The 19192-nt window shown below is 39.3% G+C and overlaps 1 protein-coding gene across 11 annotated transcripts in view; it reads right to left on the reverse strand.

The window, feature by feature from the left end:
• SOX5 (SRY-box transcription factor 5) overlaps positions 1 to 19192 on the reverse strand; it is a 283017-nt gene that overhangs the window by 90969 nt on the left and 172856 nt on the right. For 7 of the 11 annotated variants that reach the window (XM_085049153.1, XM_085049152.1, XM_085049157.1 and 4 more), the window contains one exon: positions 6768 to 6891. In XM_085049153.1, the coding sequence (XP_084905279.1) occupies positions 6768 to 6891 (124 nt within the window). The remainder of the gene's footprint in view (positions 1 to 6767; positions 6892 to 19192) is intronic. The other 4 variants (XM_085049155.1, XM_085049154.1, XM_085049151.1 and 1 more) reach the window with 1 other exon arrangement.

Raw genomic sequence — 19192 nt, forward strand, 5'->3', positions numbered from 1 at the left:
TATTCAAAAACTCCAGCTTCCAAGGAAAGCCAAAGTATTTCCACGAAGGTTTGTACATGCTCTTGAATTTTAAAACCAGGACTTTATTTTGTTGCCCAACTATGGGTGACAGTGTAGCAACACCAGGCATCTTTCATGGCCTAGAAACTGAGCTGAAACTATCAGCCTGTTTTTACAGGACCCTATTTTTTTGCCTTTCTGCTTTGCTTTTGTTAGAATTATTGGGAGAAGCCACACAGAGATTGGGGGCTATGGGATTCTTTCACTTAGAAACAGCCTTTAGTTGTGTTGTTATACTCTGTGGCCTTATTTCCTTCCCTTGCATTTGCAACCCTACAGAACTGACACATTCTCATGGATGCTGAGAGGCAAAGTTGTTACCAAAAATTCCTCCTTCTTGCTGTTTCTATCCACAATGCTATTACTCTTCCCTTATCCTGGGGGGAACATGAGGGTTTAGTCATATGCTCATTCTTTTCCAAGGCATAAACAGCAGCCCTGGAAGATGACTAGCATCTTTATAAAGAAGCTACAGTATGTGGTCCTCACAACACATGGCTCCTATTTTTGTCATTCTGATAAAAGCATAGCAATGTCAATACTTTTTTTCTTGTGATTTGGTGATTGTCAGTGACCTGCACATCAGCTGACACATCTGACACAGTTAAATCAGAAATTAGCACTCAAGTCTTTTTAGAAGAAAGAAACATGGACACTGAGCACAAGTAAAACTGTAAGACAATCCACATGATACTCCATTAAACAATGAAACATGTGACTGACTGAAAAACAGAGACACATCAGCAAATTTCCCTGAGGAAGTTTATGGTATTTAACTCCTAAACATTAATTTTATTGTATTATGTGAGGAACCAATTAACTGAGAGCTTCATTTTTATCAGACATCAGAATTATTGTTTAGAATATAGACGAAGAGTAAATTCAGCATATTTCAATTTTATTAGGCTTGACTTGTTCATCTCGCACATTTTCTCCAATTTTAAGAGGCAATTAGATATTTAATCAATAACTTTCTGTGCATTATTTTATTCAGAACACTTCCAGCAGCAACAAGCTGATATGTAAGACACATACAATGTACCTATTGTATATTCAGATTTTTCCCCCCTAATTGGATATGGTTGAAATAGTGATTAAAGTGCTTTCAAAAAACCTCGTGTTGATGACATCTGACTACAAACACAATATGATTTGTTACAACAAATTATCCACAGGGGACTGGAGGAATGGGCAAAGAAAAACAATTCTTGTTTCCCAAATTTGGCATATTTCCATAAAAATAACACAGGTTTCAGCAAATAAAAGGCTATCTAGAAGCTTTCCTGAGAATTTGTGAATAACCTGGAGAATGCACTTGGGGTAAACCCCATTTCTGGAAATACAGACTTGGCAACTATTGTTTCCTGAGAAAAGAAAACAAATCCCAAAAATCTCCACATTATTCAATTTCTTGCACGCCTCATTTTAGAAAACAAAGGTGTGTTGTTCTTCATCTTCTACAGAAGAAACTACATGGAACTCAACAGCTTCAATCCCCCTGAAAAGCCCAGGACTGACAGAACACACCATACTGCTTTAGGTGCAAGTCAACCTTTCCCTTCCTTCTTAACATGATGATCAAATGCTTTAAGAAGTGCTGGAGTGCAGTTTCCTAAATTAATGCTACTTAGCATTACTAACTGGGGAAGACCCATCAAAGTTTGGGCTACTCTGTGTATCTGAGTGGAAAACTACTGGCAAACAGTGCTGCAAATGCAAAATCCCAGAAATCCCATTCTGCCCTGGTCCATCCTGATACTTAGATTTGTTGAAGAAGACCCTGAGAACTGTTCTCATCCTAGCTCCTTCTGCCTTTTTTGCATGTCAGTCTCCAGAAGCAGTCCCTCATGCTTTCCCAAATCTTCATTTCATTCCCTTTAGTGTCTCTTATGTAGGAGATACAGCCATGCCTTAATATTCCCCATACAAATCCATACATATGTGCATTAATAAAAGGATCACACTACCTACGACTGATGAGCAGCCTGCTCAGAGGAGGAACCATGCAGCTTTTAAAGGGCACAATACAAAACTTCTTCTCTGCTATCACTTGCACCATTTTTATGCTTTCAAAGCACTTCTCAAATATTAATTAGCTCTAAATAAATTCTAATTATTTCTAAGAGTGGCCCTAGCAGATCTGCATCATCTGGTGTGAAATCTGACTTCAGTGAAGTCAACAGCAACAGCTCCTCAGACCTCAGCAGAGCTGACATTTCCCTTGCCATTGCTAAAATCCTGGAGCTGTGTCTATTATCTGGTGAGCACCACGAGCAGAGCTGAGCTAGCAACAGCAGGAGTAACAAGTGACAGGGTTACAGAATGCTGGCTGAGAAGAAAAGAAGGGCTAAGTGACCTGAGCCAATCTGTGGAGCCCAAATGTGGGAGAAGCTCTGGGAAATGTAGCAATCAGGTTCTGTTTGATTTCAGCATCAGCTGGAAGGAAAGGTGCTTGCCTGCTGCTAAAACCAGTTTAAATAGTTGGGATACAGGGGTCAGCTCCGAACGTTTTCTCACGCTGGTAATCACTTAGTTAACAACTCACTTTGAAACATCAGCCCTTTATAAAAAAATTTGCATTGCACATCTATCAAAAAATTACATAATATGTGTATAATAAAATACATAGAAAGAGGTTTGCATAAAAATCAAAATATTTAAATTTCAAATAGCACACATTGAGTGAACAACTAAGTATACGGCAAATAAGTAAGTAACCAGTATTTTCCTTGATAATTGGGGACAATATAGCCCATCACAAACTGCCAACTTATTTTTCTCATAAGAAAAAATACTTTGGCTATTGTAAGTAATAATATTACATATTTTATGCTTGCAATTCTATCTAGGTATGGAGGTTAAAAATCAACTGGAACCATAGATTATGAATCTTTTTCTCAAACAGAAATGTAATCTTAATAGAAGATCCTCCCTTTATCTCTGCCAACTTTACCACCACACAATATGCCATAGAGAAAAAAGGGGAAGTGTCAACTTGTGTAAATTGTCCCTTATGTAATGCAAACCATCTGTTTAAAAAAAACAAAACAAAATGAAAAACCAAGCCACTCCCAAGCATGATCTGCTATGGAGAAAAAGAAAGAAAAGGAAATGTAGTACATCAAATTGGAAGCCAAAGACCATGACCTGCCATGTAACCATGGAGAAAATATTTACCCCTCTCCTCCCTTTATTTACCCAATTTTGAAAAATATTTGGAAGAGCATAATTGAATCACTTGCTCTGCACATAACAGAGACTGATATTGTTGTATTTTTTTGAGCATTTCATTTCTCTAGAATGTTTTCAATCAGTGTGGAACCAAGCAGAGGAAAACCCTTTGTTTTCAATAACGTATCACATAACAATGCCACCACTGGGTTGGAAGGTCCCTGAGCCCTCAGTCACTGGAACCTGGCAAAGGATAGGGCAATAAAGTTTACACTTCTGCCCTGTTCTTCTTGTCTTCCTGAGGTATCTGCCATGAAAGGAGTTGGGATGGACCCCTGCTATTAACTGTTAGGACTATTGTTGTGTATCTCCAGTCAAATGCTCAGAAAACAGAGCACGTGCAGAGAAAGCAGTGCTCTCCTTTCCAGTGTCAGTCTGGGAAGTCATGAGTCCTTTGGGAAGCCCTGCCTGAGGAACCCTGCCCATACACACTCTGACACCATGGGGAGACTTACATTTTGACCCTCTGTTGGGAGGGACAGGGCAATCAGGAAGCACTGAATAAGTTCATTAGCTGTTATTATCTAAGCTGAATGAAAGTAAACCAGCACTGTAACTATTCATCATTTCTCCTCTGGCACTGCCCTTGAGCCTTGATCACACATTCTCTCCCAGCTACAGCTGTGCTGGCTGAAGACCCCCCAACCTCCAACCACAGCCCATGCCAAGGGTCACCCCTGTGACCAGGCTGCTGCTTTAACCCCTTTGCAACATCTTTCCATCAAATAGAGCCACCTCAGTCTCAGCAATTTTAACAGAGAGTCCTTGCTGTCCCAGCCTGGACAGGAGCACCTTTGGGAATGCTTTATCAAGAAGCTTGGCCCACATGTCTCCTTTTGAAGATCTGACTTCTCACAGGGGCAGGGTGCAGAAGAGTACACATGTCCCTTTGAAGGTATCTCCAACAGATATTCAAAATCAAGGAATTGCATCATTAGCTGGTTATGAAAATATTCGTTGTTGCTACAGCTCTCTCTTCTTTCTCTCCCAAATTTTCAAATCTCCCTTTTATTTGAGGAACACTATATGAAAACCTCCATGGTTTTTTGTTATTTGTGACTGAAACTCAATTGTTCCATGGAGTTTTTTATTATTCCTATGTGCAGGTAGTTAATGCTGATAAATAACAGAACCATCACTAGAGAATTTCTATCCATCAGCCACAGAAAACAATTCTGAAAAACGTACCAGTCCAGAAAGAATGGCAGAGTTTTCCAAAAGGACTGGGAAGATGCAGAAGTGAGATTCCATTTTCATCACGCACATAAACTGAATTTAAAACACAGAATGGCAGTAATCTACAGATGATGCTAGTGGGGTCTTCAGAAGTTCCTAGGAAGGCCTTGCACCCCAGAGCAAACTCAGTGAAAATGAGGCATTTAACACATTCAGAAGCTGAGCAAATGAACCTGCTGTCCATTCTCTGTTGCAGTACAGTGCTGGTACCCACTTCAGCTCAGTGCAAGGCAGCACAGGTGACTGTACTGAAGTTTACAGTGCATGTGTTTGCTAAATATCCCTGAGACTTAGATCCCAGTGCCTTTGCCCCTCTACAGATGAAGGCTTAGCCTCCTAAATCACTCAGGTGCTCTACAAAATTTTATCCAAAGCTCTCTGGTCTGCTACATCTTTGCCAAGTGGACTGATACATGGCAGGGCTAGCAGAAAAGTGGGAGAAATATAATTTAATGGTTTGTCAAAAACATTACTTGATGTGAACATGTTATGGCTTGAAGGCAGCTAGGCTTTTCACTGCTACAAGCTTTCTAGGTGTAGCTAAACATGCATATTTTTTGTTTGCACCTAGACGGTGAGTGAAAGGAAGAAACCCTTTGGACTACTTATCACTTCTCCTCAGCTTCTCAGTTGAATTCAGCCAAACGTGCCAGGCAATCACCAAACACAGAGCTGTCTTTTTCCACTGGCTTCTGCTCAGTCCTAGACCTTGGCACACTCCTCATTCCAAGTCTTGCTGCCAGGAGCAGCAGAAACTTTGCTCTTTTTTCCTTTTAATTTTCAAGGTTACACAAACATGTAATGTCATATCTACTTCATAGATGTGAGGAACTATAGAACTTTCACAGAGTTAATGAGCATGTAGTAAAAAAGAAGGGAAAAACCACCTCAGCCCCTTCTAGCCAAACTGGACTTCATTAACATGGAACTAATTTAATCTGCCAGATATGTCTAACAGTGCTTTCCTGACCTTTTCCAGACCTGCAGTTATGGTAGCATTCATATTCAGTGTGTCTTACAGCTACACATTCTGTAATGTGAATCACTACTTCTCCCAGTCGAGAGAGACCGACTGTGAAATCACTGGAAGAACTGAATGAGCCTATGTTTTGGCACTGCAGCTGCTGAGGGATGTGAAGTGTTTGGAACAGTACTTTTCAGTAGTGGTCCCAGTGTGTAAAATATCAGGAAAAGGTGTTAGTGGCCAAAGAAACTCAATTTAGTGCTCAAGTACTGTGTCTATGATGTTCAGAAGCTGAAAGAAATCTGAAATTGTGGGCTAAGCCAGCTTAACAAAAGAAATCTTTTAATGTTCTATGTTCACAAAAATGCAGCAGTGGCAAATGCTGAGTAACTCAAATCAACTGATGAATGAATGAGTTGGTCAATGATACAGATGGATACAGTGACATGGACATAATAAAATTAAACACCCATACTGGAGACAGAGAAGGGTAGAACAAGCAAGTCCTGGATAACTCCGTAGGAAACTGATGGCAGAAGAGTTATACAGGCACAAGTGCATGAAAACAAGTCTATGAAATTCATGCTGTATCTAAGTTTATTCATGGAAATAAAGTTCCTTCATTATTCCTTAACTTGTACTTATTCTCATTCCATTGACAGGAACATGAAATCCTATAGAAAGCTTAAATAAAATTTAAAAAAATCTCAGGAGTGTAGAGAACAATAGAAATCTTTCAAAGACTAAAGAAGTAGATGCTGTATTTTTTAGTGTTAGGCTCTCACAAATATCCTCAGAGTTTGTGTTAGTCCATCAAACTGAAAGGCATATGCTATCTTTGATCTCTGTGCAGAACCTCCGTTGAGATTAATGTGAGTTCTGTGAGAAGAAAGAGACTAGAATAGGCCCTCAGTTCACAAATAGCAAGCAGTCTGCTTCAGGAAAAAACATGTTTTCTTACAACAGTGTTGAAATTTACTGGGAAGTTTCAAATAGCTTCTCTTCGGATGCAAGTTTGTGGTCATGAGCATGTTCACTTGTCAGAAAGACCTGTCAGAGAGAAGGTGCACAAATCTACCTGATGTTTGGCTGCTGTGTTGAAACACGTTCTTCATCTCTGACAACCTTTCCTCATGCTGCAACAGCTAATCCTCTGTTTTACACTCATCTCTGCAAGCTAACGGCTTTGTCTGTTGGTGAGGTGTTACTTTTATACAGATTGGCATGAAACTGTGCCCTGTACCCACTTCCAGCTAAAAAAATCTACAGGACTTACTGCATCCCGCCTTGTAGCTGAAACCAGGAGGAAGAAGGAATCCTTGCTGTGCAGCTGCTGCTAGGGTTCGCTGGTCTGGAGGGAATACGGGAATCATTAATGGAGGCAGCTGACCCTGGACCTGCTGAACAGGAGAGGCAAAATCAAACATGGAATTTTTTCGGGGGACAATGCCTGCTAATATGCTTTTTTTCTTTCACTTCTGGTCTGAGAGGACTGGATTGAATACACCTCTTCCTACTGGGGTGTTCCAGCAGCATCAACTGTTCAGCTTCACCTTCATTACCAAACACTTCACATGAATTACATTAATCTGAAATCAACTGAAATATTCCACTAAGGCATATCTATATCCCACTTAATTATTCCCCCCACAGCTTATGATGACTCACTTATCTCTGACTGTAGGGTGGTATTTTCTTCTCTTTTATTGAACTGTGTAGCAGTATCTGTCTCAGACAGTAGCTTTCACCCTGACTGAGCCCAAACACAAAGACACCCCCTCAGAAGGAAAAATAAGTGCCTAAGTAGCACACAGTACAGCCAGTACTGTTTTTCTGCTCATACACATGCCCTTATTTGTACATGTGAAAAGATAAAGTCTCTGGGATGGTCAGAAAAAAGGCTGAGCTGCTTTTATTTACAAGTAAAACACAGCTATGTCTGAAGCGCTAGGTGCTCAACTTTGCATGGCAATGTACACAACCATGCAAGTCAGGAAGTGGAAAATATTATATTGTAAGTGGATACTGCAGGGGACTTAAGACATGCAGAAATGAGTCATCAAAGCTGGAAGTGGGCCATGGCACAACGTCTAATGCTGTTGCTTTTACCCAGTTCCATTAAGAGGTTTTAATTGCTAGAAATGGAGGTTGGCTCTGTATTTCCCACAGATGAGAAACACAAAGTTTACTGGATTAAAATGCTAAATGACTAGTTTTAATTTAAAACCCCCACTGTATTGACCAGATCAGTCAGTAAAGAGAGACTGGCTCAGTTTTTAAGAGAGCTCATCTAGATTTTTAACAGCACTGTAAAGCTTAGGCATCCAAAGTAGGTAAGTTTTCGAAAACCACAGTTTAGTTTGTGGTCTGTAGCCTTAAGAAACTCTGGAAATTGGGGTGTCAAGGGACAACCTTCTGTGACCAGGGGTGCAAGAAGGTGTTCCTGCCCTCATTAGTGCCTGGACAGCAGAACTGGCAAAAGAGAACCTGCACCAGTCCTTGGCTGCCACAGTTCAGACACCATTTGCACCTAATTTTATTTCCATTTAATCTCCTGACAATCCAGGGCACATCTTGGTTCACCCAACACCATTACCAGGCATAACAGTGATATGAAATTTGGGATGGTAACCTTTTAATTTATTCCAGGACCTGTCAACACCCCTGTGTGTGCTGAGTGCATCTTTACAGTCTGAAACAATTTTCAAGGATGGAGTTTGAGTGTGCTGTTGACAGAAATTCTTGCAGTGGAAGATTAAGACTGGGAATGAAGATAGAGTAGATGTAGCTCCTCTAACTGAACTAGCTTGATCCATTTTTTGTTACTTCAATATTTTCCTTTTTATTCTGATCCTTTTAACTAGACGACATACATACTTTCAGCTGAATTACTGGAGAAGAAAATACATAAAATGGGATTTGTTTTCTATCCCCACTCAGTTACCCTAGAGCTGTCCAATACCTGCTTTTTCTTCAGGTGTTTATTTTTTGTTTGGTTTGTTTGAGGTTTTGTGGTTTGGATTTTCTTTTTTGGTTTTTTTGTTTGTTTTTTTGTTTTGTTGTTTTGTTGTTTTTTGGGGTTTTTTTTAAGACAAAGACAAAGTAACTGTATTCTTTTAGAACAAAAATGAACAGCCGTGTGGAATTTTTGCATAGTACTCTTCTTCGGCAAAAAGCCACAGAACTTTTTTTTTTAAATGGTTTCCAAGGATGAAAGTGACTTTGCCAAGCAAAGAAGCTTCAAAACAGGACTCAAAAACACTAATAGAAAGACAGATGGTTCTACTAAGTGCTTTGCTGCCAAAAAAAATGTTAAAAAAAAAGTGAAAAAAATGGAGTGATGTTATTGAAGCTGACTGCAAAGTTCTCTGATGACTGCAAATACTCTTGTCCCACTGCAAGTGTTAACTCTGCCTCCAGGGCTAATATAACTAAAGCACCACACACACACAAATTGTCATTGCCAAGCCCACAATGTAGCACAAGTCTGCACTTGATTCCAAGTGACTGCCAAACACACGAGCAAAACACCACACTGAAAAATTCCCATTTAGGAAAACATTTACCAGGAAAATGCCCTTTCTTCCTAACTCAGACTGCTGCATTTCATTTTTTTTTCCAAATTGCTGCTCCTCTTTAACTCTCCAAGGGGCCTTATAGCCACTAATTTCAAATGACACAACCCCGGCTGCATTAAGGAGGTAAAAACTATAGGGTGATGAGGATGGTTTGCATGGATACAGAAATAACGCAGTCAAAACAATGTGATTTTCATTCCAGGATGGAATGTATGTAGCAGCACTCAAACAGCTACACTTCATTTTCTCCTAAACACAAATAAATGCAAACATTAGTTTATTTTAATCCGATTACCTGACACAATATCGTACGAATTACGGACTCTTCATTTTTATGGCTCATTTAACTACTACATCTTAACTCTTGTTATGTTTATTATTATTAGCTGGAATTGCTAGGATACAACTGTTTCAAGTAGCATCGAATACAGGCCCTCCTTCTGAGTTTTACATCAAAGGTGTTTTCCTTTTTTTTTTTTTTTCCTTTTCAAGGTATTACTACATCAGTTAAATCTCTCAAATGTCTTTTTTTTTTCCTATAGCTTACATACTTTCCAGTGTTTTCTGGATTGTAACTTCTTGATACTGCATTTCTAATTTGAATATAATGGACTGCAAATCAGAGCTATTTTCCGGGCTCTTCAGTTTGCTCTGCTAAAGGACATACGTCCATGAAAAGAAATACCTGTTCAACAATCTAAGAATTCATGCAGCTGCCAAGATTTTCCACTGGCCAGCCTCTCTATGTGGCTACCTCTTGTCAGCTGTAATGTCCTAAAGGAGAAAACTGTACTTTAAATCCTCACAAAATACCAATGGATTTAATGAGCTACAATTTCACCTTGTAACTTCTTATCTACTTTATGATAGTCTGGATGATACAATCTTCCAAGGCCCTGTTTTTGCACTGTTGCCACTGTGTCAACCAATCACACATATTTTTCTGATGTTTCCTGATCTTCCTTTTAATTTGAAGGCCACATTAACCAGAGTATTCTTGTACTGCATGACAAGCTGCAGGGGTATGGTATGCACAGGAAAGGCACATAATGCACATAAAATAACAAATAAAAGGTCCAAATGTCATGAGAGCCAAAATATTCTACACAATGAATTCTCTAGTCAAGGAATTCATACTTTCATATCTCTGAGAAGCTATTAGCAGCAAGAGCCCATGATACAATGAAAGAAGTACCACTTGCCATTCACTTTTCGAGAAATTACACCCCTTTAGGAAGCAGATGCACAAGAGTTCAGACAGCCAAACAAAGTCAGGGCTCTGTAATTCCTGTTGAGGACAGTAAATCACCTTCTGTAATGGCAATGTATTCTAGGAGCATAAGGAACTCCAACCAAATGCAACCTAGAGCCAAAAGCAAAACCAGGGAATCTTCATACTTGCCACGGAAAATCCAAAAAAAAGAAACCATTCCTAAAGAATTTAACAATGCAAAAAGCAGTATGAGCACATGACAAGCAACTAACAGTAAATCTACTGTCCAAGTGGGAAACAGAGGCACCCACAGTTGCCTGCAGGGGTTTTTGATTTTCAAAAGTGCCTCAATGTATCTTCATTTGTTTCAGTGCCTTTGAAAAATCTGCCCCTAAATGGCTTACCATATCAAAGGAAATTTGTTGGCAAACTTGGAACCAATTCAAGCTGTTGAAGCCTGGGCCAGCATCTTCACAAATCTGTGCATGTCCTTTATGACTTGACCATAACAAATCCAACCACACAAAGACATTGAATTCAACGTCGTCACGGTTAAGATTTCCAGGATTCTCAGCTTCGTTATAATTGTAGTATTTCCACCTAAATTCTGCTCTCCTACCTACTTTTAGGAACATACTATGGTTACCACAGCTACCTAAGCACTAAGCAGTATGTTTTTAACAGTTACCCCTACTGTTTGCTACTAGCTCCTGCTGTGACTTACACAAATTTAGATTGCAAACACTTGACAACTACAGTTCTATTTTCTGTAAAAAGTCACGTGTGCTTTGGGTCACTAGGGAAAATAGTTTAAAGAGACATTAAGATTGCAAAATTAGACATTCATGGCTTAGGAAATGCTAGAATCAGGGAAGCATTCATGACCTTATTTTGGTCCTTTATGCATCTGGACAGAATCTTTACAGTTCAGAGTTTCCCCCTGCACATGACTCTTGCTTAATCTAGAAGGTTTATAACATTTCTCAAGTAACACAAATGCATAATTGCAGCAAACCTAAGCCCCTAACATAGCAGCTGCTGTTAGTTTTATCTATTTTCTCTTCATACACTTCCACCACTTTCATTTCCACAGCTGCTCATTACCCATTTATTAGCATCAACTTTTATATAAGTTTTCCTCTCTCCAAGGTAAATATCTCAATGCATTTCCCAGCATCCATATATATAACACTTTCCACTGAGGGGCAAATACTTCTCATGCACCTATTCCAGTTCTTCAGAAGCAATTCTGTTTATTTTGGTGACACTGATGATGGATAACGAATTGCTCAGTGTGGGTAAGAATAGCTGCTAAAAGTAACACTCTCTTCTCTACAACCTGACAAAACTCTGAGCAGTACTTTAGTCTTGAACTTTTCAGAAGATGCCCTTCAGGAACTGCATGAGCATCTTTGCTGAAATGGACTCTTACATGGCTTCTAAGTGTGGCTAATTTTTATTTTCATTTGAGTTATTCTCAGCTGCCTCAAATAAATTCCTACTTTACATTCCTAGAACAGTGGATGCACATGAATGATTTGATTAACTTCAAACTGTTGTATGAATATCTTCTTGCTTGCAACTTGTTTATAAGTTGAGCATCTCTTCTACTGTATAGGAAAGAATGCAATGCATATTTCACATGCAGCAACATAAATCTGTCCTTCAAAAATGACATGTTTAATTGCACTGGTTCCCCTTCCTCCAGAAACACTTGGCTCTTGGTGGCACACACTCTGCTGAAGGACTGGATTCTTTAATTAGCACATGTGTTGGCCATCTCTTTCTCTCTACCTCACCCCCCTCCCCACATCTATCTTAAGGGAAATAAAAATATATGTCCTCATATAACTACAATCTGCTATTTTCCCTTTCAGTGACGTTTAAAATAAGAAAAGAAAATGTTGTTCTCTCTCTCTTCTCTGTATCAGTTCCCTAAACGGGCATAAGCACATCCTGAACCTATACAGCAGGAAACTCTGCCTGTCCAGGTTATGGAACGACCCCACTCCTACTGAGTCTGAGGTGCCTTTTTATGGGGTGCTTAGTGAATGTCCAGGAAACAAAGCAAAGGAGAAGGTTGATGGCACGAAGTAGATATGTGGGTTTTTTTCTTCCTAATCACTACCTGTAAACTCTCCTGCAGTGGATGATTTGGGCCCTAAATAATATTCTTCCCTTTGCTGTGTAAGAGGCTTACACAATTCCTACCAGCACTCACCAAAATTTACCCTGTCCAAACACCTCAGCTCCCTCAGCAGCTCCCACTGTGCTCACAATTGTTTGCAAACAGTGATACTGCTGGCAGGAAAATGCTCTCATAGTGGTGATCTTTTAAGGAGAACGACACAGGGTATTTAGGGAGACACCTCCATCACCCACCACACACACATAACACATCCTCCCCAAAACAACCCTTTTATTTGGAGTGATGGTGTGGAAAAATGATCAGTTTGATGGAATATGGAGACAATCCCTAACAGGCAAGGGTGAGTATGCAACTTGGCTCATTGAAAACACAAGGAACAAACTTTCAGGAGAACTGAAATGCACCTCAGGGAAATACATAAGCATTTTTCATTTTAATAAAGCAGAGCTCTTCAGGCTGCAAACTTTCCACCTTTGCTCAGCCCTGCAAGAGAACCCAGGTGTCACTGCCAGCATCCATCTCAAATTCATCTCATCATAGAGTCTGCAAATGAACATGCACTTAGTCTTTTTAACTGAAGTGCAGCAAAATGCCTAAATTGCCATATAACACAGACAGTATCTGTTCATGCTGATAACTTCTTTCCAAGGCTTCCTTCCTCCACCTCATGCCACAGAACAAATGCAATTTTGAGAGACAAACCTCCAGCAGCACTTCGAAGGACAGAAGCCAAAAGGACCTTCTGCATTAAGGAATAACCCTTGGACAATTCCAAAGGAAAAAGGCAAGGTTACTCATTCATTTCTGTAACTAAAATAAAGAACTTCAAACCATTTGTTTGTAATATTTGATTTAGTGTAGGAAAAACACAGAGATGAGGTAAAAGCAGTAAGATGACTTTTTTGCATTTGGGATGAAGCTTAACAAGTATTCACACTTGTGCAACTTAGCATGTAAGTTACCTGCAGGGCAATTCTGCCACAAAGGTATTGGAACAAACAGCCTAACTGAAGAGACTACCTGAAATAAAAAGAACAGAAACTGGAATTCATTCCAACAGGCGGCTGTTTTAAGACAAAAGCCAAGGAGTTCACACAGGAACGGCTGCTCCAGACTATGCAACACCCCAGTGAGTGGAGTTCTCTGGCAAAACCAGGACTTTCAGAGCAAGCAACTGGAATTCAGGTAACAGCTACACTGGAAGGCTGAAGTGCACTCTCAAAAGAACCCTTTCTAATCCAAGCTCAAGTGCAACACTCAAAATAATTTGTTCTTTCATTTTTACAGGAGAAAAAAGATTCATTGTTTGGTTGATTGAGCCACTTGTTTCATGGAGAGGTTAAAGTCAGCAAATGGGCTTTTGAGGTATGATGGCCACAGTTTTGGCCAAACTGATTTTTTCACCTTACTTAATATTCACACAAACACTGTGCTTCTCATGGCATAGCTTCCAAGCACCTGGGCACCTTGTTTAAATGTTAGTACCTCTCCTAGAAGAATAAACCAGGACTATAAAGGAAACCTGCCACACACTTGTGACCATCAAAACTGCTGATTTATATGCTGTATTGTCCTCTGTTTGTGTTTTTGTTGGCTAACAGCAACTTGCTCCTAAGTGCAACTGTCATGTAGCAAGAGTTAATCTGCAAAGTCACTTCCTTCAAAGTGGAAAATCTCTGAACTTCCATTAATGCCTGATGTTCCCTCGCAGTGTCTGGTGGAGCACAGAGTTTCCAGATGCCTGGCTAATGCTTTTCCCAACAAGGTCTGGACCAGTGCTGATTGCTCCAGCAGCAAGCTATCCAGTGAAACATTTGTCAGGGAAAAGAAAACAGGTGTGAGGTTTCCTGATGTGATTTAGAAGACAGCATGTAGGATAATTCCTTGAGCAGCACGTGTGTGCTGTTTTCCACAGTTAGCTGATCTATTCTAGATTGGCTCAGTTATTCAAATAGTAATGAACTTTGGGTTTATTTGTACATGCCAGAAAGAATCAGGGATAAAAAGCAATATACTTCCCTTGTCACTGTTCACAGCAGCCTTTCAGAAGTCATCCGTATACATATGTCTATTTTCCTTCTCATTTTCCACACTCTGTTTAAAAGGACTGAAGTGGCTGAGTTTTGCCATGTTTGCACTAACCCAGCTCTCCTTCTTTTCAGAGTCACTTCTTTGGTATTCTCAATGCTGTCATCTTACCAGATCCAAAGTATTTGTGCAACAGCATCATGGCTTGCTATCAAAAGAGCTCTGGAAAGAAGGTCTGGTAGGAAGCACTGCTGCAGAGGAAGCAGGGAAGAGCAAACAGGGCAGTTCTGCTAATGGGGGATGTTTCTGTGAGGATGTTCAAGAGAGGTGTGCAGAATCAAGAGGACTTTTCCTGCAGGAGCACAGGGCTTTTTCATGGTTGACTCTGCAAATCTTAAAATTATCGATCCATAGACTTCGACTATAAAAAGAAGTAGGAATGGGTAGGAAGGTTCAGAACTGGTGTGGGATTTAGAGAGGTGGGAAAAGAAGAAAAGGAATCATCCAAAAATGACTTTTCGAGAACTTCCATGAATGCTGGAAGTCAACAGATTCAGCAGGGAATAAGGAAATGGAGAGGAAGCAAACACTAGTGTTACACACCATCACAGGCAGCAAGCCTGCCTCTCTTCTGACATATAAATTCTGTGACCTGGGAGAAATGCCCCACCTTTCTATCTTTTCCGTGCTTCTGAGGTGCTTTTGAGCTCATCCTGACACCAAAGTATTGTTGTGATTGTTTTCATGCAAAGGATGCAAACAGGACCATAAAATGCTCGGCTATAAAACTGCCCAAGATGGTTTTCAGGTTGAGAATGCAGTTTTGGTAATTTATGCTAAATAATTTTCTAAAATAATTTCTGAATGATTTCTAAATATTTCCTAAATTTATTCTAGCCATGGTTCTCACTCCTGTGTAGACTGAAGAAATGCAGCTTTTGGGGTGTGAGCCTACTCACAAGAGATTTCTTTAGTGCATTTTCCTGAAAAGATCAAGAAATGGGTGCCAAGGGCAAGGCTGACGCCATTACACTTAAAAAAGTGGTATTTTTTGTCATTTGAAGTTATTCAGAGGCATCTGTGTTAAGGCCAGCTGCTAAACCTCCCCCTTTACCCCTTGCTGATTTTTCCATAATATATTCAAACACCAGTAACTACTCATTTTGCTGTATAAATTGCAGTAATATTATCCCTGTTCCTAAACCCCAAATTCTTCAACTGAAGCAGGGAGAACAGCCCAAATTAGGAAATCAATGCCCTTAGGATGGTATAGAGATGATGGCCAGTTCTGTGATCTCATTTTTGACACAATGCTAAGGGTACCCTTTCAAACAAAACCCTAAGGTTTCAAGATGCATTTTTCACTCAGTATCTCTTTGACAAGTGGAATATCATTAATTAAAACAAACACAGCACTTTCAGTGTGTGGGCGACTGGGAAGAAATAGGGGTTATTTAATATCATGCAGTGGGCAGAAATTCAAAACCCATTCGGCTGCTGAACAGTGCAATGCTATAAACAAACAAGAAAGTCTTATCAAAGTCATCCACTTAAAATCATGCTATCTAGAAAAAGAGAGAAAAAATAGACTTAAAGGACTATAAAAAAAATGTCTGCACTAAAAGTCATTACCTCTTGCTTTCTTTAAATTGTATGGCTGAGGGACATAATTAATAAAACTGTCTGGAATCTAATGCACTACAGGGAAAAAAGCATTCTTCATGGTGTGATCAGTGTAGGCTCTTGCAGAACTGGGTCTGCTCATAAAATCTTAGACTAAAATCCACCGAATAAACCCCTTGAATGATCCCTCTTTCCCCCACAATTCATTATTATTGTAATTGTTATTATTATTATTATTATTATCATTAGGTCATTTCATTTCAGTACAAGTATGGCCTCCTGTGACAACAGTCTGAGAGCTCAAGTGGCTACAACAACTCAGTGTCATTCTTTTCTGAAAACAATACATTATCATTATTATTACCATCATCGTGACTATTACTATTGTATACTGAGTTTTATTGCTTTCTACAAGATCTTAAAAATGCCTGCACAATGGACAAATGGCCAGGAAAACTCTGACCACATGTTATTAGAAACCCTTGCAGCAAACACAGTTTTAGTATTGGGTAGCCTCTAATTGCTGCCCAGGGAAATGCACAATAAAGACCTCTTTTTTTCAACCTCTCAGCTGTTCAGACTTGTTTCTGACTGCCCCTTCTGCCAGTGAAATTGTTCCTCAGCAGAGTTCAGGTTTATCATCAGAAGTTTGATTTCAAAAGCGAAATGGATTCAAGTTGCAGAAGAAACACTATTTAAATAAATACGTCACCACTCTTCCATTCATGTGCTGATGCTTTTTTGTACCCTTGTTACCAAAATCCTCATACAAAAATGTTTTTCACAAGTTTTGTTTGGGAACACTTTTTTTGAATAGGACTGAAGACAGTCTCTAATTTTGTGCCCACAATTTAGTGACAGCAATACAGTTAAAGCACAATTAACTGTAGATAGAGTGATAAAGTTTAGACATCTCATCATCTGATTTCTCTGTACAGGCAGGTAAGCAGCTAGCCAAATTCTGCAGCTCGTTGCTGCACTAAATTGCAGGCACAAATATTTTGATTGCCCAAAACATTTTACCTTTTTTTCCTTGGCTGTCTCCTTCAGTTCTTCCTTGCTTTCCTCCTCTTTTATTATTAAAAATATGAGGAAAACAGCAACAAGAAAGAAAAGAAAAAAAAAAAAAGACTATATGCAATTGTTTTCTTGGCACTTGTAGATACAGACCGTGCAATGGAGAAGAAAATTGTGTACCTCACAAGGGCACCTATCATCATAAATCACTTTTTAATTTTCCTGGTGGATTACAGCAATCAGATAAACATTTGCTGCCTGCCTCCCCTGGACATTGCTCCTTGAATGGGCTTGGCTCAAGATGTGGTTGGGTGTGGCAGCTCTACCTGCCCTACAGTCCCAGACAATTCCTGATGGGTGTGCATCAGGAAAATGGGGAAGACAGAGCAGAATCCACAGAGCACAACACATGCATAATGCATGAAGAGCAGGATCTCACTAGAGGGGGAAAAGTACAACATAATGAAAATGAATAATCTTTGGGTATTTTCTTCCTAGTCTGAAGTAGTTCTTGAATGTACAATCTTTTTTTTCTGGCTTGACTGCCTTTAAATATACACATACCATACTCCTAGATCAATTTTGAATCCACTATAGGTATTAGAGGACAATTTACATGTGATTTGCATTTTTTTTCCTCTGCCTGTGGTTTTGGTAAGTCTTCCAAACCTAATGACTGTTCTTTTGGCCAGCAACATAAATGCTGTAATCACACAATTATTGTGCTGGGAACAGTTTAATTCAGCATTTTGTTCTCAACCACAGAACAATTACTCAACAATTTTGGTTAACCATACTAGCTCACTGCCTGGAGAGGAAGCAGAATATTCACAGCATCTATTGTCTTACATAAAGGCAGTGAGTAGATTCTTATCTATTATAACTCTACAGCATCTCTTTGCTCTTTGAGGTACTTCCACATACTCCCCGTTAATGAAAATAAATTACTAGCAGCACACTCTATTAGCTTATTCATCTCTATCTGTTGAGTGCTTTTAATTGTGCATTTGCATACTAAAGGGAAAGGTAGATGGGATGTGTCTGGGAGAGAAAGATGCAAGGGAGCACCGTAAAAAGCTCCGAAACTACTACAGTGATGTTATCCCTCTCTTCTAAACATAAACCTTGGGCATTCAGGCTTCATTTTTAAGCTCTGCTCTTAAGCCATTCATGTCTCTTTAGTAATAAATGGAATTTTCTGATCAATTGATTTATTCCTGGTACTGTTTCTATGGAAAGACTGACACTTCACAGGCTTTGTGTGGCAAACCTGACTCACAATAAAGTGAACAGAAGTTCTGAGACCTCAGCAAGAATGGATTTAAGTTAGTCAACCAAGTTATTAGGACCCTTACATATTTTCTGCTCCAAATTTCAGTTCTGGAAGCATTTTACCCAAGCAAACATAAATATTTTAGTAATTCGATTTCCACTTTTGTTTTTTGTTTTGTCTTGCCAGTCACTGGGAATATTTTCATTCAGAGCTGTGAATCTGAAAAGTACAACTCTGGCAATGCTGCTGAACAAGTAAAATTAAACTAATTAAACAGAACTGACTCAACAAACTTAATTTGATAGTTAAACAGATCAGAAAGGAAATCAGCAGTAAACATGATGAAAACATAAAGTAATATTTCATTTTTTTAAATGCCTTCACCTTTTAAGAAGTATTTAGCTCAGAAAAGGGACTTTGTTATTATCATTATTTTCTCCAGGGCAAAATTTGACGTGTAGGAACATTGTCTTGAGTCCTTGCTCTGCTGAAGTCAATACAAATTGACCCTGATGGCACTCAGAAGAAATAACTGAATTAAAAAAAATAACTTCAATTAAAAAAAAAAAAAAAGCATAAAGTATCTGTGGAGCAGAACACAGGCTCAAATGTCATCATCAGCAGGACACTGAGCTATGACACCTATTTTTTCCTCTATTTATGGCATGAGCAGTACATCTTGTTTTGCTTAAAGCCCAGTTTCAACAGATGTGTAGACAGGCCTTGTCTCTCATGGAGATGGGGGAGACACAATGGGAATTGCATTAAAGAAAAAGAAGTCCCAATCCAGTTCATTCTATTTATTAAGCTTTCACTAGGA

Source organism: Lichenostomus cassidix, chromosome 1Aa, assembly GCF_008360975.1.
Source record: "Lichenostomus cassidix isolate B80296 chromosome 1Aa, HeHo_3.0, whole genome shotgun sequence".
In the NCBI taxonomy this organism is placed as follows: Eukaryota; Metazoa; Chordata; class Aves; order Passeriformes; family Meliphagidae; genus Lichenostomus; species Lichenostomus cassidix.